At 46.4% G+C, this 22,109-nt stretch overlaps 1 protein-coding gene across 1 annotated transcript in view; it reads left to right on the forward strand.

Moving 5' to 3' along the window:
• Positions 1–1,399: 1,399 nt before the first annotated feature.
• mettl24 (methyltransferase like 24) overlaps positions 1,400–22,109 on the forward strand; it is a 128,518-nt gene continuing 107,808 nt past the window's right edge. Inside the window, exon 1 of the mRNA XM_078212367.1 lies at positions 1,400–1,798. Coding sequence (XP_078068493.1) covers positions 1,481–1,798 — 318 coding nt within the window. The 5' untranslated portion in view covers positions 1,400–1,480. The remainder of the gene's footprint in view (positions 1,799–22,109) is intronic.

Below are 22,109 nucleotides of genomic sequence, written 5' to 3' on the forward strand. Positions count from 1 at the left end.
ATCTCCTGGACTCGTTTCGATCGCCACAGGGGGTCGGAGAGGAATTTCCCAGATTTTTTTTTTCCCCATATTGGCCCTGGGGTTTTCACTCTGGGTTTTCGCCTCTCCCTGGAGATCACATGGTCTGGAATGGGGGGGTGGGGGTGAGTTAATAGGTTGTGATGAACAAAGCATCATAGCTGTGAGGGACAGCTCAGTGGATAGGATATTAGGATGTAGATAGGCTGGAAAATTGGGCGGGGATCCTGGATTCAGGATTCAATCCTGGACCGGGGAGCGGCGCGGGCTTGGAGGGCCGAAGGGCCTGTTCCTGTGCTGTATTGTTCTTTGTTCTTTGTTCTTTGTTTAAGTGGGAGACCCTTCATTTTTAAGCCCCATCCTCTGTGTTCTAGCCTCTTCTACAGGGAGAAACAGTCTCTCAGCATCCACTCTGTCAACTCCCCTCAAGATTTTACATGTTTCAATAAGATCGCCCCTCATTCTTCCAAAATCCAGTGGGTATCGGACCAACCTATTCCCGGGGGAAGGGAAGATGGGACAGGGGCTATCTGAGGGCTGTTGTTGCAGGGACACTGACTGCAGGGAAGGGAGAACGGGAACTCTCCCCAGATTTGATTTGATTTGATTTATTATTGTCACGAGTATTAGTATGCAGTGAAAAGTATAGTTTCTTGCGCACAAAAACGCACAGTTCATAGAGTACATAGGGGAGGAGGAGAGAGTGCAGAATGTGTTACAGTCATAGCTAGGGTGCAGAGAAAGATCAACTTAATGCAAGGCGGGTCCATTCAAAAGTCTGACAGCAGCAGGGAAGAAGCTGTTCTTGAGTCGGTTGGTACGTGACTTTTGTATCTTTTTCCTGACGGAAGAAGGTGGAAGAGAGAATGCCCGGGGTTGTGGGGTCCTTAATTATGCTGGCTGCTTTGCCGAGGCAGCGAGAAGTGTAGACAGAGTCAATGGATGGGAGGCTGGTTTGCGTGATGGATTGGGCTACATTCACGACCTTTTGTAGTTTCTTGCAGTCTTGGACAGAGCAGGAGACGTACCAAGCTGTGATACAGACAACAAGAGGTTAACTCACTGAGTGAATGAGAGGAGGGGGGCACTGGAGGGTGTGCGCAATATGGGGAAGGGTTTGACAGCTCTGAGGGGGAAGGTCTGGGAGCTGGTTCGGGGGAGGGAGTTGGGAGCTGGTTTGGGGGAGGGAGTTGGGAGCTGGTTTGGGGGAGGGAGTTGGGAGCTGGTTTGGGGGAGGGAGTTGGGAGCTGGTTTGGGGCTGGGAGCTGGTTTGGGGGGTGGGCTGGGAATGGGGATAGGTGAAGGCAGAGGGGGTGGGCACGGCGTTATTACTGAGCAGGAGTTTGGTGTCTGGCTCTCATTCATTGATCTGGCAGCCTGAGCTCACTCACTGCAGCAGGAGCTCAGAAAGTCAGTCTGAGGATCCAGAGAGAGAGAGAGAGGGGGGGAGCTGGTGCCAGCCATGTCCTGGAGGAGGCTGATGCCCGCAGGCACTGCTGCCCCTCGCTGCCGCTGGATGCTGCCCCTCTGCCTCTCCTCCCTCGCCCTCCTGCTGCTGGCGGCGGTGCTGCCCGGCTATCGGGGCTTCTGGTCCCCCGGCTCGGGGCTCAGGAGCCGGGGTCAGGAGCAGCAGCAGGCGGTCGGGGAGCCCAGCCCCGCGGGCAGCGGGAGGCGAGTGACTTATGTCAGGAGTTTGAGACGGGCCAGCGCGACAGCCGGGAGTGTGGAGAGGAGGGCAGGGGATTGCTGTCACTACCCCCTCCTTCAGGGCAGGCGGAAGGTGAGTGAGAGCTTGCAGCTGTCGGGGAGGCAGGGAGGGAGTTACACTCTAGAGACAACATGTTGAAATCTAACTCAACAACCCTGGAATGGGGAGAGCCCCCTCCCAGCAACCTGCCCACTTTCAGTTATAACAAAATGTATTAAAACTGTCCAGAGGACTAACTACTGCCGCCCCAGGAACTTCTCTTGTTTTAACTCTTTGCATTTAGTTTTATTTGAAAGTAAGGATATTATGGAATATCATCACAGCAGGTAAATGGGTGGCACAGTGGTTAGCACTGCTGCTTCACAGCGCCAGGGACCCGGGTTCAATTCTCCGGCTTGGGTCACTGTCTGTGTGGAGTTTGCACATTCTCCTCGTGTCTGCGTGGGTTTCCTCTGGATGCTCCGGTTTCCTCTCACAGTCCGAAAGGTGTGCTGGTTAGGCACATTGGCCATGCTAAATTCTCCCTCAGTGTACCCGAACAGGTACCAGAGTGTGGCGACTGGGGGGTTTTCAAAGTAACTTCATTGCAGTATTAATGTAAGCTGACTTGTGACACTAATAAATAAAGTTGTGGTGCTATCATTATAGATCATTATGCCCCCCCCCTCCTGATCTACTTTCAGGTTTGGGGAGGGGGTGGAGCAGTGGAACACCCCTCGGGCTGTGTGCTGCAATATTTGGAAACTGATTTTTGACTGCAGGAGAAATGGGATGGGAGGAGTTTGGGTGGGGGTTAAATGGGGGGAGTTTGAGTGGGGGTTAAGTGGGAGGAGTTTGGGTGGGGGTTAAATGGAGGAGTTTGGGTGGGGGTTAAATGGGGGAGTTTGAGTGGGGGTTAAATGGGGGAGTTTGGGTGAGGGTTAAATGGGGCATTTGGGTGGGGGTTAAATGGGGGGAGTTTGGGGGGGGTTAAGTGGGGGGAGTTTGGGGGGTTAAATGGGGGGAGTTTGAGTGGGGGTTAAGTAGGCGGGAAGTTTGGGTGGGGGTTAAATAGGTGCCAGTATGGCACTTGTCCTTTGCAGTATAAGTGTGATTATATTAGAGTTCACTTTCCAAACTTTTAAATTTGAGATTTGAAAATCTATATTTTTTGAATCAATGAGCAAGGCTCTGTGTGAATTATACTTGTGTACACTTCAACCTTCCCTCCCCTTGACCAGGGAACAATGTGAATGAACCTTTATCTCAGTGTTGTTGTGAGGAGAGGTAGCTGGTCACGTGTGCCGTGCTAAGGGTAAAGTTCCTCGGGGCTCTTGGTGTTAATGACAGGGGTAAGACGGGGTTGCTCTTTTGCAAGGGGGGGGTCATGTTTAAATTCCTATGCATGCTTTGTGGATTCACACTTAGTCATGTGTGTTAGTCATTCAAAGCACAAGAGATGAAGCTGCCAATGCTGCCTCGGTGGGCCTGAACCATTGGCATGATTCATGTAGGCTTGTGAATTCAGCTTATTTCACTGTTAAGTATGTCACTGGAGCATTAAACTGGAGCAGGCTGGGGATAACCAGGATGGTGTGGAGTGTTTAATTATGTAAGCCACCGTTGGAAAATTGAAGTAAGTTAGAACATTGAGGTGTATAAGATTATGAGGGGTATGGACAGGGTAAGTAGGGAGCAGCCGTTCCCTTTGGTTGAGGGGTCAATCACAAAAGGGCATAGTTTTAGGGTAAGGGGCAGGAGATTCAGAGGGGATTTGAGAAAAAACCTTTTCACTTAGAGGGTGGTGGGGATCTGGAATGCACTGCCTGGGAAAGTAGTGGAGGCCGGAAACCTTACAACCTTTAAAAAAAATATTTGGATGAGCACTTGAAATATCATAACATCCAAGGATATGGGACAAATGCAGGAAAATGGAATTCCTGCATTTCTAGTGGTAGATATCGTGGGTGAAGATTTGATGGGCCAAAGGGCCATTTCCGTGCTGTATGACTCTATGGCTGGAATTTTACCCTTCCGCCTGCCACAGGAATCGGAGCGGGTGAGGGGTGGACCATGGAAAGGTTCGTTGACCTCGGGCGAGATTTTCTGGTTCGGGGTGAGCGAGGCTGGAAAATCCAGTCCTATGACTCTATTCTCTGCATATATGTGAGCATTTAATGTGCCTGGATATGTCCGTCCATTCTCCACTCAGAATTGGACAGAGTTGTTCAAAGAGCAGGTTTTCCCATTAACAGTGTTGCAGTTTGATGGCAGCAATCTCTTTCTGGAGAAAAAAGTAATTTTCTACAGAAGCTGCGAGCAAAAAGTGAAAGCTGGTTGCTCCAGGCACAGCAGGAAGATTCCGTTTCATTATTAACTCTTGTATGGTTTTGATCATTTTGAAGTTGGGAGAATCTATTAGGCAACAGATGTAGACTGAGGCAACACATATAGAATCATAGAAACCCTACAGTGCAGAAAGAGGCCATTTGGCCCATCGAGTCTGCACCAACCACAATCCCACCCAAGCTCTACCCCCATATCCACCCGCTAACCCCTCTAACCTACGCATCTCAGGACACTAAGGGGCAATTTTAGCATGGCCAATCAACCTAACCTGCACATTGTTGGACTGTGGGAGGAAACCGGAGCACACGGAGGAAACCCACGCAGACATGAGGAGAATGTGTAAACTCCACACAGACAGTGACCCAAGCCGGGAATCGAACCCAGGTCCCTGGAGCTGTGAAGCAGCAGTGCTAACCACTGTACTACCGTGCCGCCCATAGACTGAGGCAATGGGAGTGGGGTGAGGGGAAGGTAACAGCCATGGGTTCATGATCTCCACATCAGCTACAGCTATCAAAATAACACTGCTCTTCAATAAAATCCACCAAGCTTTCATTGTTCCGGTACATTCTCCTGCTGTGTTTTCACTGTACACAAAAGCCTGTTTCTCAATAAATGGTTTTTGTTGTCACAGTGTTGTGCAATACATTAGCCACATGTGGCTGATTGGGAATCCAGATGTGACACATTCAGTCTCTGATTAGTAAATAAAAAACGAGTAACAGACTCCCCTGTTGGCCAGGTGATCTCAATATTCATTCACACAAGCTTTCCGTGTGCATTTTAATCATTTTTGTGCATTGGTTGGCAAGATGACCAGACAAAAGTTAATAAGTGTTTTTTTTTAATTTATTGACTGCTTTATCTCTATGGTCAGTAAGTGTATAAAGTGTGTGGAGCTTTAGTTGCCTTCTATGTGCAGTGAGCAGTAATGCATATGGAAATATATAAACTATAGTTTGTCTCATTTCTGCCCTTTACAACCTCTTGATCTTAGAATAACAGGGCCGAATAATGTGTAGACACATCAATTTATTTTAGAATCTGTGTATTCTGCGGTGCCAACTGTAGAATCATAAATAGCATTTTCTAGAAAGATCAAACTTAGTCAAAGCATTGCTGAAAAATTGAAACATGCCGTTGAAGCTCTTCATCTTGTACTCATCAGTCGGACACAAGAATGCCAAATTTCAAAGGGAACAACACTTACTACTTATGAGAAAAGGGTGCTGATTGGTGACAAGTGGACTCTGATTGATAGAGACATTGCCATAGAGATTACACCAGGGAACAGTTAACTGCCACATTTTTAAATTCAAACCAGACAAGTCAACTCTGGTCAAGGCATTGCCATGGGGAATGAACCAGGGAATGGCTGCCCCTAAGCTTATGTTTATTAAAAGATGCAACGCATGAGCACATTCTTTTATTTTGCAAAGGATATATATGTAACTTCTAGCATGAGTATGGGAGCCAGTGCAAGCCAACATCCCATGAATAAATTTTAAAAATATCTATCAGGGCTTCTTCTGCACCCACTGGTGGAAGTTCCAGAGAAATCCCAAGTGTAAATGGGGCTTCTGCTGAAGTTCCTGCAACAGAGCAAGACAATTCCTGAGGAAATTCCTGGCAATTGCGTTACACGACATAATGGTCCTGTGCTTATAAAATGGCAAATCCTCTCAGCAGCTGCCGTGGGAGTGCCCATTGTTCCTCAATTGGCAAAATTAATGTTGTTTTTGTCTGCAGGGCGGAAATACATCAGCCATGAGTTATTGAATGGTGGAGCAGGTTTGAGGGGCCGAGTGGCCTACTCCTGCTCCTATCGTATGTTTGAATGTTTGTACTGGTTTCAACCCTCAGGCTGGTGAATAATTTTGTGGAGAAAAGTGTTGACGTTTCGAGTCCAGATGACCCTTTGTCAAAGCTCAGCTGAGAGAAAGGGATGGAGTCCTTACAGGATGGAGGGTGTGAAGAGCTGTAGTCCAGATAGCTGTGGGAATCAGTGGGCTTGTAATGGATATTGGTAGATAGTCTATTGCTGGACATGGAGACAGAAAGGTCAGGAAAGGGAAGGGAAGCATCTGAGATGGACCAGGTGAAGGCGATGGAGGGGTGGAAACTGGAAGCGAAGTCGATGAATTTTCCGAGGTCTGATGAGGGCTTGAAGCGGCACTAAAATAGTCATCGATGTACCGGTAAAGGAGTTGTGGGAGGGGAGGTAGGCCTGGAACGAGGAATGTTCCACATACCCCATAAAAAGACAAGCGTAGCTAGGACCCATGTGGGTACCCATTGCTACTCCTTTGATTTGTTGAAGGTGGGATGAGTTAAAGGAGAAGTTGTTGAGAGATAGAACAAAGTCACCTAGGTGGAGGAGAGTGGTGGTGGATGGGAATTGTTCAGGCCTCTTTTCAACAAAGAAGCGAAGAGCTCTCAGGCCGTCCTGGCGTGGGATGGAGGTGTCGAGAGATTGCACATCCACAGGTGGTTAGGGCCTGCGAACTGGAAGTTGCCAGACCTGCTGAGATTTTCCAGCATTTTCTCTTTTGGTTTCAGATTCCAGCATCCGCAGTAATTTGCTTTTATTTATTGAATAGTTTTGGGGACTCTGTCCTGGTTTCTTTTGACTTGCTGAGCTTTTTAATTCCTCACTTTTGTAGAGTTGTAGACCTGTGCAAGCTTTCCAATTGAACAGTGAACTTTTTTTGTTGTGGATCACATACAAAGTTTCTCTACCTTTCTACTGGAGTTTAGCAGCTAACTGTCCCTTGACTTTCAGCCTTCAGGACCGTGGAGTCTTCCGGTCAATGGTTGGAGGAATTCTGGCTTCAGACATTGTTCTGTGTCTTAAAGAATTGAAACTCCTGCCCCAGTGTCTAATTTGAAGCTTGTTTTGTGTTCAAAGAACAAAGAACAAAGAACAGTACAGCACAGGAAACAGGCCCTTCGGCCCTCCAAGCCTGTGCCGCTCCTTGGTCCAACTAGACCAATCGTTTGTATCCCTCCATTCCCAGGCTGCTCATGTGACTATCCAGGTAAGTCTTAAACGATGTCAGCGTGCCTGCCTCCACCACCCTACTTGGCAGCGCATTCCAGGCCCCCACCACCCTCTGTGTAAAAAACGTCCCTCTGATGTCTGAGTTATACTTTGCCCCTCTCAGCTTGAGCCCGTGACCCCTCGTGATCGTCACCTCCGACCTGGGAAAAAGCTTCCCACTGTTCACCCTATCTATACCCTTCATAATCTTGTACACCTCTATTAGATCTCCCCTCATTCTCCGTCTTTCCAAGGAGAACAACCCCAGTCTACCCAATCTCTCCTCATAGCTAAGACCCTCCATACCAGGCAACATCCTGGTAAACCTTCTCTGCACTCTCTCCAATGCCTCCACGTCCTTCTGGTAGTGCGGCGACCAGAACTGGACGCAGTACTCCAAATGCGGCCTAACCAGCGTTCTATACAGCTGCATCATCAGACTCCAGCTTTTATACTCTATACCCCGTCCTATAAAGGCAAGCATACCATATGCCTTCTTCACCACCTTCTCCACCTGTTCGTTGACCAAAATATCTGTGCTTCTGTGGTTGCCATCTGATCCTGGAATTTCTCCCAAGACTTCTTGGGTGGCACGGTAGCACAGTGGTTAGCACTGCTGCCTCAGCACCAGGGACCTCTGTTTGATTCCCAGCTTGGGTCACTGTGTGTGTGGAGTTTGCATGTTCTCCCCATGTCTGCGTGGGTTTCCTCTGGGTGCTCTGATTTCCTCCAACAGTCCAAAGATGTGCAGATTAGGTGGATTGGCCACGCTAAATTGCCCCTTAGTGTCCCAAGACGTGTAGGTTAGGTGGATTAGCTTGGGAAATACATGATGTTACGGGGATAGGACAGGGGGTGGGCCCAGGTAGGATGCTCTTTCAGAGAGTTGGTGTAGACTCGATGGGCCAAATGGCCTCCTTCTGCACTGTAGGGGTTCTGTTCTATTCTATTGTATCAGTCATTTAACTCCACAAGATTTCTTTTTCACCTCGACTGAAAATGTTATCTTGTTTTCTCCCTTCTACCTGTCGTATTATCTGTACAGCTTTCGATAGAGTCAAAACTTTCCTTGACTGAAGAAAGTAGATAAAGGGTGGGATTCTCCAGCCTCCCAGCCGTGTGTTTCTCAGCAGTGGGAGGCAGTGTGTCGTCCCCTGGCGGTGGGACACTGGGATTTCCCCCACCCCATGCTGCCAAGGAACCTGCCCGGGGAGGCAGGGGGGAGTGCCCTGCCGACACGACCAGAGAATCCTACCACCAGCGAACAGCAGAGAATCCCGCCCCAAGTCTCTTCTAAGACTCCTATAGCCATGCAATCCTGGATCATTTTTCAGTGTTCCATATTTGCAATTCTCAGCCAATCTTTATCAATTATTAATGAGGGAATCTATGTTTTCTTCTAGTCCCTGGAGATTGAATTTTGCTTGCTCAATACTGGTGTTTCTTGAAGACTGAAGTAAGTGTCAGTGGCCTTGATAACTTGTTCACAAGTTCCTGTGCCTTTATTTATGCCAGTACACTCATTACCTCACCACTGCCTGTAGTGTAAGGCACTGTCAGAAGTCTCACAACTTCAGGTTAAAGTCCAACAGGTTTATTTGGAATCATGAGCTTTCGAAACGCTGCCCCTTCATCAGGTGAGTCACTCCAAAAGTTTGTGATACCAAATAAACCTGTTGGACTTTAACCTGGTGTTGTGAGACTTCTTACTGTGTTTACCCCAGTCCAACGCCGTTATCTCCACCTTATAGCGTAAGGTACCTGTCCTTTGCTAGTCTTCTGCCATGTCTCGGCTGGATCCTGGCCTTCATGGTCGAAGCGCTCCGGTAAAGGTAGGATTTTCTCCAGGGTTTCCCTTTTCCTGGAGTTCCACTGAAGATTTTCCCGTGCTGTCTTTGTCCTGCAGTTGTTTCACTCTGGTTGTTTCTTGCACTGGGCTTTTCCCTTGTTGCTTCTTTTGTCATGTTTTCTGTTGTCACTATCTGTTCTGATCATTGGAGTTGTTGGTGGTCTGATTTACAGCTACTGCTGGAGGCAAGGATGTTAATAAACCATCTTTTATTTCACATAACTCTAATTATATACAATGACCTCAGCACGAGGCTCCACATAGAGCTATCTCTCTCCAGACTTTATTGTCATGTGATTCTAGGGTACTGATAATGTATATATTTACATTAACTACATCTCCCCCCAAGTCTCTGACCACCATAAATACTATTTACATTATCCGACAAATACTTGAATTTTTTTGCTGTTAAGTTTTTTTCTCATTAAACCATCTTTAAGTTACAGTAGGAAGGATTCATATGTCACAAAGTTTTAAAGTTTATTTATTAATGTCATAAGTAAGCTTACATTAACACTGCAATGAAGTTACTGTGAAAATCCCTAAGTCACCACACATCTGGCGTCTGTTCGGGTACACTGAGGGAGGATTTAACGTGGCCAATGCACCTAACCAGCACATCTTTTGGACTGTGAGAGGAAACTAGAGCACCCGGAGAAAACCCACGCAGACATGGGGAGAACATGTAAATTCCACACAGACAGTGACCTCAGCCAGGAATCGAACCCAGGTCCTTGGTGCTGTGAGGCAACAGTGCTAACCACTGTGCCACTGCGCCACTCCCACGGAATGATATCCAGCAAGCATCCAGTCCAGGAGGAATGACAGAATGAGCATTACCAGAGCTAGACTTCTAAAACAAAGTGTGTGGTTTCCGTGAATCTATAGATCACTCTCAATATTTAAAACTAGCAATTATTTACAAAGAAAATCCCAGCACAAAACCTGTCCTTTATTATTTGCTGTGTCGCGCCTCTATTTCTCACTTCTCCAGTGATTCCCAAACTGGCTCCAGTTATATACAAGACTCGGAAGCTGGATAAATGATCACAGCTTCAGTTCTTATCCACAGGAAGGATAGGGGATGGACAGGCTCTAAGTAACTTATCTGTTGGGCCTCCGGGCAACTGGAAACAGAGCTATCAGTACAGCCACATGTTGCTTATGGCTTTACAAGCAGCAGTTTTGTCTTTATTTAAATTCACTCCTAAAAATTTGCCAAGCGAGGAAGAAAGAGGACCGCAGGTTTGGACACATAAATGTCCTGTTTTACAGCGAGCCACCAGCAGATTATCCTGGCACATCATAGTGATTTGAGCTGAAATTCCCAGGATCTTTTTATTGAGGTGGGGGTGTTCTGCTCTGGCAGTCAGTCAGTAAGTTTATCTGCACTCTACCAAGCTGTGAGCAGAGCAGCATGAACGTGACATAGTTCTTTTAGGGTGGTGCAGGTCGTGGATTTGGAAGGTGTTGTCAAAGGAGCCTTGGCGAGTTGCTGCAGTGTATCACGTAGATGGTACACACGGCTGCCACTGTGAGTCAGTGGTGGAGGGAATGGATGTTGAAGGTGGTGGATGGGGTGCCAATCAAGCAGGCTGCTTTACCTTGGATGGTGTTGAACTTCTTCAAAGTTTAAAGTAAAGTTTATTTATCAGTGTCACAAGTAAGGCTTACATTAACACTGCAATGAAGTTACTGCGAAAATCCCCGAGTTGCCACACTCTGGCACCTGTCCGGGTACACTGAGGGAGAATTTAGCACGGCCAATGCACCTAACCAGCACATCTTTCAGACAGTGGGAGGAAACCGGAGCACCCAGAGGAAACCCACACAGACACGGGAGAACATGCAAACTCCACATAGACTGCCACCCAAGCTGGGAATTGAACCCAGGTCCCTGGTGCTGTAAGGCAGCAGTGCTAACAACTGTGCAACTGTGCTGAGTGTTGTTCGAGTTGTTGTCATCCAGGCAAGGGGAAAGCATTCCATCACACTCCTGACTTGTGTTTTGTAGATGGTGGAAATGCTTTAGGGAGTTAGGAGGTGAGTTACTCACTACAGAATTCCTAGCCTCTGACCTGCTCTGGTAGCCACAGTATTTATATGGCTGGTCCAGTTCAATTTTTGGTCAATGGTAACCCCCAGCATGTTGATAGTGGGGGATTCAGCGATGGTAATGCATTGAATGTCAAAGGGCGATGGTTAGATTCTCTCTTGTTGGAGATGGTCATTGTCTGATACTTGTCATGCCTAACAAATTTTTTGAAAATGTGATGAGGGAGGTGCAGTTGATGTAGTTTATATGGATTTTAAAGCCTTTGACAAGGTCCCACACAGGAGACTGATTAAGGAAGTTGCAGCACACGGAATTCAGGGAAACTTGGCGAGATGGTTCCGAAACTGGCTTAGTAATAGGACACAAAGGCTGGGGTAGAAAGCTGTTTGAGTGAGTGTGGTCCAGTGGTGTACCACAAGATTCAGTGCTGGGCCCCTTATTGTTTGTTATATACATAAATGGTATAGATGATAATGTGGGGAGAATGTTAAACAAGTTTGCAGATGACATCAAGATTGATAGGGTGAAGAAGATGCTCATAGGTTACAGGGAGATATAGATGGATTGGTCAGATGGGCAAAGCAGAGCTGATGGTATTTAACCCTGATAAGTGTGAGGTGATGCACTTTGGAAAAAATAACAAGACAAGGATGTATTTAATGAATGGCAGGTTGCTAGGAAGCTCAGAGGAACAGATGAATCTTGGGGTACTTATTCACAGATTCCTGAAGGTGGCAGAGCAGGTGAATGAGATAGTTAAGAAGGCATAAGGGACACTTGCTCCTATCAGTTGTGGCATTGAGTATATGAGCAAGGATGTAATGTTGGAGCTGGACAGAACGTTGATTAGGCCACACTGGAGTACTGTGTGCAGTTCTAGTCACCTCACTATAGGAAGGATGTGATTGCACAGGATCTGAGGAGGTACAGAGTTAAGTCACCAGGATGTTGCCTGGGATGGAGCATTTGAGCTATAAGGAGGAACTGGATGGGGTTGGATTGTTTTTTTTAGAGCAGAGAAGGCTGATTGAGGTGTATAAGATTATGAGGGGTGTGGATCAGGTGAATAGGGAGCAGCCATTCCCCTTGGTTGAGGGGTCAATCACTCTGGGGCATAGTTTTAGGGTAAGGGGCAGGAGATTCAGAAGGAATTTGAGAAAACTCTTTTCATCCAGAGGGTGGTGGGAATCTGGAATGCACTGACTGGGAAGGTAGTGGAAGCTGGAAACCTTACAACTTTCAAAAAATATTTGGATGCGCCCTTGAAACATCATAACATTCAAGGATATGGAACAAGTGTTGGAAAATGGGATTAGCACAACTTTAGTGGTAGTTATTGTCCGTGCCGACTCGCATTATGGCACAATGGTTAGCACTGCTGCCTCACAGCGCCAGGGACCCAGGTTCAATTCCCGGTTTAGGCCACTGTCTGTGTGGAGTTTGCATGTTCTCCCCGTGTCTGCGTGGGTTTCCTCCGGGTGCTCTGTTTTCCTCCCACAGTCCGAAAGACGTGCTGGTTAGGTGCATTAGCCATGCTAAATTCTCCCTCAGTGTACCCAAACAGCCGCCTGAGGGTGGTGACTAGGGGATTTTGACAGTAACTTCATTGCAGTGTTAATGTAAGCCTACTTGTGACACTAATAAATAAACTTTAATGGGCTGAAGGGCTTTTTCTGTGCTCTATGACTTGTGTGGCATGAATGTTATTTACTATTTATTGGCCCAAGCCTGAATGTTGTCAAGCAGTGTTTTTGCTTGAGGGTTTCTCCAGCGAATGCTCCAGGGTACACTATCATGAGCGATGAGAGATGTGGTGAACACCAGATTTTGTACGTCTCAATCCAGGCATCTGCTGTGCGAAGTCTAGAAGACGGAAGCTCTGAATGGGCTTAAGAAAAGTTTTAAATGATATTGTCGCTCGGATTTAATTAGAAAAGCAGCAAACTTTAATGTGAAAAATCTTTAGGCTAGATCTAGGAATGGGACCATTATCCTGGAGTATTCCTTCAGCAACATTCTTGAGCTTGATGTATATTTTAATTAGCATTTAATTCAACACAAGCCGTTGGAAATTATGTTAAATCATCCCAGCTGGTATCGGGTCTTGGAATGTACACATATTCTGGAATTAATCAGAATTCAGTAACCTACATACAAGACTAAAACAAGAATGCAAATACCTCCATCTAAGCAGTGCTGCCAGCAATTTATTTTTGGCTAGTATTGTATATGGGACAAATGGTCATTCTTACTGCAGCTGTCTGTTACATTTTATCCTGGAAAGTGAAACCTCCTCCTCTTGTCATGATGAATTCAGTTCACTCTCTCTTTATTGGCTAAGTAGCCTTTTCCATTGACACCAAAGGAAAGATTGATGTTTATACGATGCTTTGCATGGCCACGGAGTATCCCAGAATGCTTTGCAGCAAAATGTCGTCATTCTCTGCAGTGGAGCCACTGTTATAATTTGGAAAGATGGCAGTCAAATAGCACACCACAAATTTACGCTAACGTGGTAATCACCAAATAACTTGTTGTTGTGATGTTGATTGAGGAATACAGATTGGCCGGGACACCAGGGATAACTCCCTCGCTCTTCAAAATAGTGCCATGGGATCTTTTATTTCCACTTTGGCAGGAGAAACAGGAATGCAGAGTATTACATTTTAAATGGTGAGAGATTGGGAAGTGTGGATGTCCAAGAGGACCTGGGTGTCCTTGTTCATGAGTCACTGAAAGCTAATTTGCAGGTGCAACAAGCAGTTAGGAAGGTGAGTTCTATGTTGGCCTTTATTGCCTGAGGATTTGAGGACAGCAGTAAAGGTGACATGCTGCAATTGTGTTGAGCCTTGCTGAGACCGCACTGGGAGTATTGTGTGCAGTTTGGGTCTCCTTACCTAAGGAAGGATATATTTGTTTTGAAGGAGTGCACCAAAGGTTAACGAGACTGATTCCTGCAATGGCAAGATTGTCTGACAAGGAGAGATGAAGAGGTTGGCCTGTATTCTCGAGAGATTAGAAGAATGAGCGGTGATCTAATTGAAGTGTATGAAATTTTAACAAGGTCTGACGGGACAGATGCAAGAAGGATGTTCCCTCTGGATGGGGTCGGGGGTTCAGAACCAAGGGGCACAATCTCAGAATTGGAAGTAAGCTATTTAGGACTGAGATGAGGAGGCATGGGACACTCTGACCCCAGCCAACGATCCAACTTCTATCCATCCCATCACAACCCAGCCCCATGCCGCTCTGAAACTTCTGTTCCCAACTACACCACTTAATGCTCCTTCTAATTCGGTAAAGTCTGCAAACTTGGATATACAATTTACTGTCCGTGATCCAAATAATTTCTAAACATGGCGAAAAGTTCAGACCCTAGAACTGATTTCTTGGGAAATATTCCTTCTCACATCCCACTAATCCGAGGACATAATCTTTATCCCACACTCCTCCCTCGCAACAAAGTCCTGACCCAAATTTCAAAACCTGTCAAAAACCTACCTCCGATTTCACACTCTCTCCTTTATGCCAACTATCTTTTGTGTGGAACCTTATTGAATGCCTTCTGGCTGGTAAAACTTCAGAATCTTTTACTCAGTAGTCAAATATGTTCGAAGCAGAGATCAGAGGGTGGCACATTGGTTAGCATTGCTGCCTCACAGCACCAGGGACCTGGGTTCGAGTCTGGTCTCCAGTGACTGTCTGTGTGGAGTGTGCACATTCTCCCCGTGTCTGTGTGGGTTTCCTCCAAGTGCTCCAGCTTCTGCCCACAGTCCAAAGATGTGCAGGTTAGGTGGATTGGCCATGCTAAATTGCCCCTCAGTGTCCCAAGATATGTTGGTTAGATTGGCCATGGTAAATGTGTGGGGTTACAGAGATAGGCGGGGAGGTGGACCTTTGTGTCATCTGCAAACATACTAATCAGACCACCCACATTTTTCTCCACATCATTTGTGTACAACAGAGGTCCCAGCACTGATCCCTGCAGAACACCACTAGCTACAGATCTCCATTCTGAAAAACACTCTTCCGCTGCTACTCTCTGTCTTCTATAATCAAGCCAGTTCTGTATCCATCTATCCAGCCCACCCCGAATCCCATGTGATTTTAGTTTTTGTACTGGTCTGCCATGTGGGACCTTGTCAAACACCTTACTAAAGTCCATATAAACTACATCCAGAGCCCTTCCCTCATCAATTATCTTTGTCAGCTCTTCAAAAATCTCAATCAAGTTGGTGAGACATGACCTACCCTGTACAAAACCATGCTGCCTGTCACTAACCAGTTCATTATCTTCCAAATGTACGTATATCCTGTCCCTCAGTATCTTCTCCAAAAGGTTCCCCACCATTGACGTCAGGCTCACTGGCCTATAATTTCCTGGATTATCCCTGCTTCCTTTCTTAAACAAGGGAACAACATTGGCTATTCTCCAGTCCTCTGGAACTTCACCCATGGTCAAAGAGGATGTGAAGATATCTGTTAAGGCCCCAGCTATTTCTCCCCTTGCTTCCCGCATGAGCCTATATCTATAAAGAATAAAACCTTTTGCCGGACTGTGATCCAAAATGGGAGCGGAAATATAGCGACTGTTTTTCTGATCCCACTTTCAGCATTAACTCCATGAGTGTGCCACCACATTCCTGTTGCTGACCTTGTGGGCAACCTTCAGCCATACCTTTTACTTACAGACTTATTCCTTTTGTTGGAAGGGGAAGGGTATCTCACTGTGAGGCCTTATAGCCCCTGGCGTCACATCCAGAGTGACATTACCAAGAAGAAGTGCAGTCTTTGAACATCTGGACTCCATTTTGCCAGTTACTTCTGTTGTGCTTTCTACTCCAAACTCCACCAAATTTCATGTTTGGAGTGTCTCTGTAAATCGTCACTTGTGATAGTTAGTTTGAAACCCAGAAATAACATGGAAATGCATTGGATGTGTTAAAAATTCACTGACAGACATACTACACTTCCTGTGCACTACCAGAGCCCCAACCAACAGTCCAACTTCTATCCATCCCATCATAACGTTTGAATGCAACCCTCTGAAACTTCTGTTCCTAACTACACCACTTAATGCTCCTTCTAATTCGGTAAAGTCTGCAAACCTGGATATACAATTTACTGTCCGTGATCCAAATCATCTCTAAATATGGTGAAAAGTTCAAATCCTAGAACTGATCCCTTGGGAAATATTCCTTCTCACATCCCACTAATCCGAGGACATAATCTTTATCCCACGTTCCGCCCTCACAACAAAATCCTAACCGGAATTTCAAAACCTGTCAAAAGCCTATCTCCAATTTCACACTCTCTTCTTTTTGCCAACTAGCTTTCATGTGGAACCTTATTGAATGCCTTCTGGCAATCCAAACAGACAACATCCATAGTCATTCCTTTGTCTACCTTAAAGCCACTTTGATTCTACATTGGTGGAAAAATATGCAAATGTAAATATTTTGCTTGAGCCAAGTGTGATCTATAGCATCAACCAAATGAGCACTTCACGTTAAAGTTTGATGACATGTTTTTTTAGTAAGGAGGGAATTCCAAGTGCCATCTATGTGGCACTGGGGCAGTGCAGCATAGTTGAAAATGGGCATGGACAATATGACGTAGTTCCTCCGGTGAAAGTGAGATAATGGACAGCAAGATTCCACCACTGGCCCTGATCTATCATAATCTCTTTCCTTTCAGCCCTGGTGATGTCCCACTCTTGAAGGTCCTCCTTAAATGTTCTTTGCCAAAGTTTTCTTTGGTCGACCCTGTCTTCTTCTTCCACCTGGTGGGGTCTATTCTGCTGTTCTTCTGGCAGGGCTTCAGTCTGGGAGGTGAAATATGTGTCCTGCCATTCTCAGTAGCTCTCTGACACAATGTCCCACAACCTCTTCTGCCCACTCTGCTGCACTACTTCTTCCCTAGTGATGCTATCTCACCATGAACAGCCCAGCATCTTACGTAGGCAGCGCTGGTGAAAAATGTCCAACTTAGCTGCCGCCTTTGCTGTTCTCCTTCATGTCTCACTGGCATAGACTGGTGGTGCTACAATGTGCATGTGAGTCACAGCTATATGGCTGTGTTGATGGTGCTGGCTGCCCAGACTATGTGGATTTGCTGGAAGACTGAATCTGCTTTGCTGATTCCAGTGTGGATGTAGATTTTTACATCGCCCCTCTCTGGAGATGTTGCTTCCTGGGTAAGGGACGTGGTTGACATCCTCAATATTCAGTTGCCCGGTGATGATGGGAGAGCCTCATTACTATCCAGTTGTCATTGTCTTGGGCTTCTTGCAGCTGATGCATGGACCAACCTCTGCATCGCAACTCTTAAGACAGGTGGTGATGTCTGGAGTGTCTGATTCTTCAGTCAGCAAGGCTATGTCATCTGTGAAATTCAGCACCATCAACTGGCGCTGTTGGCACAGGATTCCACCATCGTCCTCCTCGTGATGAAATCGGTAACCAAGGGGAAAAGGAATGAGACAGTGTGTAGTCTTGCTGTACTCCTGTGGTGATGTTGAAGGAGTCGGGGGTGACTGAGCTGGTCTTGCTGCGGTCGCTGGAGTCAGGGTATAAAGCTTTGAAGATGTTGTAATGTCTTGCGATGTACCAGAGTTGGTGATGAATGCTATCAAAAGCCTTTTTGAATTCAATGAAGCTGATAACAAATGGTTTCTGATCCTTCAGATTCTGCTCTGGAGTGTTCCTGAACAGAAAGATCTGCTTGTAGCCTGATCTTCATGAAGGGTAATGTCTACCTCAATCTGTTGAAGAGCAGTGTGCTGAAGACCTTGCTGGGTACCAGCAGCAATTTGATGCAGTCACTGAGGTTCCCTTTCTTTGGACAATTACTCCTTACCTCCAGTCATCTGGGACATCCTCCACAGTCCAAATCTTGTTCAACAGATCTGTGAGCTCTGTTGTGATGGTGCTCTTGCCAGGTCTCAATAGCTCTGCTAGTATCTCATCAATGCCAGATGCCTTGTTCTTTAGGCTCTTGTTCTGACAATTTCTCTCAGACTGATGTTCTGCTGCTGGGGTGCTTTGCTGTTGTTGAACTTGAGTGTGTTGCTGGGACTGGGCTGGGAAATGTTCCACACACCTTGCCTCCTGTTCCTTACTTGTCAATAATGTTCTGCTGTCCTTGCTCTTGACTGGGACGGTGATGTTGCTTCTTGCACAAGTCAGTTCCCGTACAATCCTGTACAGTGTCTTGGAGTCATTCCAACTTGCTGCTCCATGTGCCTCCTCTATCCACCCTTGTTGGTCTCTCCTGCAGTTCTTCTTCAAGAATTTATCAAGTCTTCTGTGCTTCTCACCATCTTCACTCAGTATTCTTTTCCTGGTCTCTTTTGCTCCTTGCCAGTTTTCTTTCATCAGTCAATTTCCACGTGAGTCAGTGATCCATTATTCTTTGATTTGAATTATTGTCACATGTATTAGCATACAGTGAAAAGTATTGTTTCTTGCATGCTATACAGACAAAGCATACTGTACATAGAGAAGGAAAGGAGAGAGTGCAGAATGTAGTGTTACAGTCATAGCTAGGGTGTAGAGAAAGGTCAACTTGGTGCAAGGTAGGTCCATTCAAAAGTCTGATGGCAGCAGGGAAGAAACTGTTCTTGAGTCGGTTGGTATGTGACCTTAGACTTTTGTATCTTTTTCCCTGACAGAAGGTGGAAGAGAGAATGTTGGTTCTTCTCTTCCTCCCAATTGGTTACTTCGGCACTTTCCTTAAGTCCTCACTGTTCCTTGCTATTGTTCAATGTCAGTAATACTCTGAATCTGTTGGAGAACGCCAGCAGGAAACTAGTCCTTGAAATTCAGTTTCTCCGTTTCAGCTGCATCTTGTCTAACACATGTGGTGATCCATTCCTACATCAGCACCTCGGCAACTCCAGGAATCTTGTAAGGATGCTGTCCATCTGCTGCGGATGGGTATAGAGTCAATCTTGTTCAGGGCGTTACCATCTGGAGACCTCCATGTCTTTTTGTGGACGTCCTTGTGGCATTGCTAATACAGAGCCCACTGCTGTTGCAGAAGGCCGGCAGAAGCTCACTATTTCCTGAGCAAACTTGTTAACAAATGGGGCCAATTGTGCTGTTCATTCCTCACCCATTAAGCACCTCGAGCTTAACATCGACATCACCGATCAGTATCTTAGCCCAGCGTGTCCCAATGGTAGAACTCATCTTTCTCCGCCTCTGTGAATGTCTCGTTTGTTGGGTAAACCTGTGCGACAGTGACTCTGGTGTGCAATCTGGCAGTGCTGATGAATGGTTTATTAGCTTCCACCCAACAAATGCTTCAGTCCAGTGCCCATCAGGTATGAGGCCAACTCCATGAGCCTGATGTTCTTTGGCCCAGAGTGCAGGATCGTGCGGCCTCACTGCTGATTCGTCCTTAGCCTGTCCATCTTATCTCGCCAATGCCTAAAACATCAAGTCAGGGGGTTCTCATCGCTTGCAGCACCTGGGACATCATCCCATACGGGAAAAGTGTCCGTACATTTGGCTTTGAAGATTGGGCTTGTCAAGAATTGGCACGTCCTTTCGATCTTCATCCAGTCCCATCAAATGTATGTCCCCAGATGTGCCGTCCATTCTTTGCCAGTGTGTGCCAATATGGCGGCTACTTGCTGCGATGGGTTGCAGCCCCACGCTCAACCCTCCTTTTTCAACCAGGCTAGGGACTGGATTTGACAGAGCCGGGAGAATATGGCCCGGCGGATAAGCAGACAGACGAAAGAACAATGGTAAAACATTTGAGCCTGTTGTACAGGGGATGTTTGACCAGCCCTGGCTAACAGGCTCACTATATCAGAGAACTGTGTTAAAGACAATCTTTTCTTGCGAAAGCAGAGGGAGGACCAGTTGCCAGTGGAACTTGGCATGTTGTTTGTGACCTTGCCATTCATTATCCGCGTGTTGGAACTTGTGTAAAACAGCTTATCTTTCTCTGGGCTCGATTGCAGTCCTTTCCATTGATACTCTGGAATCGAGTATTGCAGATTCAGTCAGCGGAACGAATGGACAGGACTAAAGTATCTGCTTTGATAGCCAGGAGCAGAGTAGGAACCAGTGGCAGAGATAACAGGGTCAATTCCACCAGATGTCAATGGCCCTTTCACTGTTGGAGCGAGGAATCTGATCACTGATACAGTGCAATCACAACCGCTTATCTGCCTGATTTATCACAATGCTGTCCGCCTGTTCCTCAGAGAAGCAAGAGGATCACTTTTGTGAAGATGTTCACATTCCTCCTTTCAACACATAAAACAGCGTCAAGTAACTATTAAGATGTGTGTTCACACTACTGCACACAGCCCCAGACTGTAAATGCTGTCAACATTTTAAAAATTGAAACCACTGGCCTTTACAACAGAGACAAAATGCCACAGAATTCTCTGAACTCATGGTTATGCAGTTCAGCCAAAGAAAGCGAAATGGTGTGGTAGACAGTGAGGAAGGGTGTCGTAGTTTGCAGGAAGACTTAGACAGGTTGCAAAGTTGGGCCGAGAGGTGGCGGATGGAGTTTAATGCGGAGAAGTGTGAGGTAATTCACTTTGGTAGGAATAACAGATGTGTTGAGTATAGGGCTAACGGGAGGACTTTGAATAGTGTGGAGGAGCAGAGGGATCTAGGTGTATGTGTGCATAGATCCCTGAAAGTTGGGAATCAAGTAGATAAGGTTGTTAAGAAGGCATATGGTGTCTTGGCGTTTATTGGTAGGGGGATTGAATTTAGGAGTCGTAGCGTTATGTTGCAACTGTACACAACTCTGGTGCGGCCGCACTTGGAGTACTGTGTGCAGTTCTGGTCCCCACATTACAGGAAGGATGTGGAGGCTTTGGAGAGGGTGCAGAGGAGGTTTACCAGGATGTTGCCTGGTATGGAGGGGAGATCCTATGAGGAGAGGCTGAGGGATTTGGGATTGTTTTCGCTGGAAAGGCGGCGGCTAAGAGGGGATCTTATTGAAACATATAAGATGATTAGAGGTTTAGATAGGGTGGATAGTGATAGCCTTTTTCCTCTGATGGAGAAATCCAGCACGAGGGGGCATGGCTTTAAATTGAGGGGGGGTAGTTATAGAACCGATGTCAGGGGTAGGTTCTTTACCCAGAGGGTGGTGAGGGATTGGAATGCCCTGCCAGCATCAGTAGTAAATGCGCCTAGTTTGGGGGCGTTTAAGAGATCCGTAGATAGGTTCATGGACGAAAAGAAATTGGTTTAGGTTGGAGGGTCACAGTTTTTTTTTTTAACTGGTCGGTGCAACATCGTGGGCCGAAGGGCCTGTTCTGCGCTGTAATGTTCTATGTTCTATGTTCCCTTTTCCTCCTGATCCAAGATTGCTGGTTCGTCCTGCCAAATGCTTCCCTGGAGACAGGCACACACTGGACACGTGGGCACATTCCCAGATCCGGGCACATGGGCACATTCCCAGATCCGGGCACATGGGCACATTCCCAGATACAGGCACATGGGCACATTCCCAGATATATAAAGAAAACACAGAAAAGCTTGCACTTCTATAGCGCCTTTCCTAACCACTGAACAAAGAAAATTACAGCACAGGAACAGGCCCTTCGGCCCTCCATGCCTGCACCGACCATGCTGCCCAACTGAACTAAAACCCCCTACCCTTCCGGGGACCATATCCCTCTATTCCCATCCTATTCATGTATTTGTCCAGACGCAAAAAACAAAGAACAAAGTGCTTTGCAACCAATAAAATACTTTTGAACTGGATTAATTGTTTAATGTGGGAAATATGTGCGTGTTTCTAATGTGCACATGGCAAACAGCAATGTGCACATGAATGAATAATCTGTTTCTTGTGATATGAATTTACTGATGTATATTGGCCAGGATACTGGGTAAGGTAACCCTCCATAATTGGCCTGGAGTTTTGGATGCTAGGAATCCTGTGGTGAGTAACTCACCTGCTGGCTCCCCAAAGCCTGTCCACCATCGACAAGGCACAAGTCAGGACCCTGATGGGATACTTGTCTGGATGAGTGCAGCTCCAAAACACTCAACTCAAAAAGCTCGACACCATCCAGTCCGCTTGATTGGCACCCCATCCACAAATATTCACCCCCCTCCACCAC

This window comes from Mustelus asterias, chromosome 5 (assembly GCF_964213995.1).
Source record: "Mustelus asterias chromosome 5, sMusAst1.hap1.1, whole genome shotgun sequence".
Classification (NCBI taxonomy): domain Eukaryota; kingdom Metazoa; phylum Chordata; class Chondrichthyes; order Carcharhiniformes; family Triakidae; genus Mustelus; species Mustelus asterias.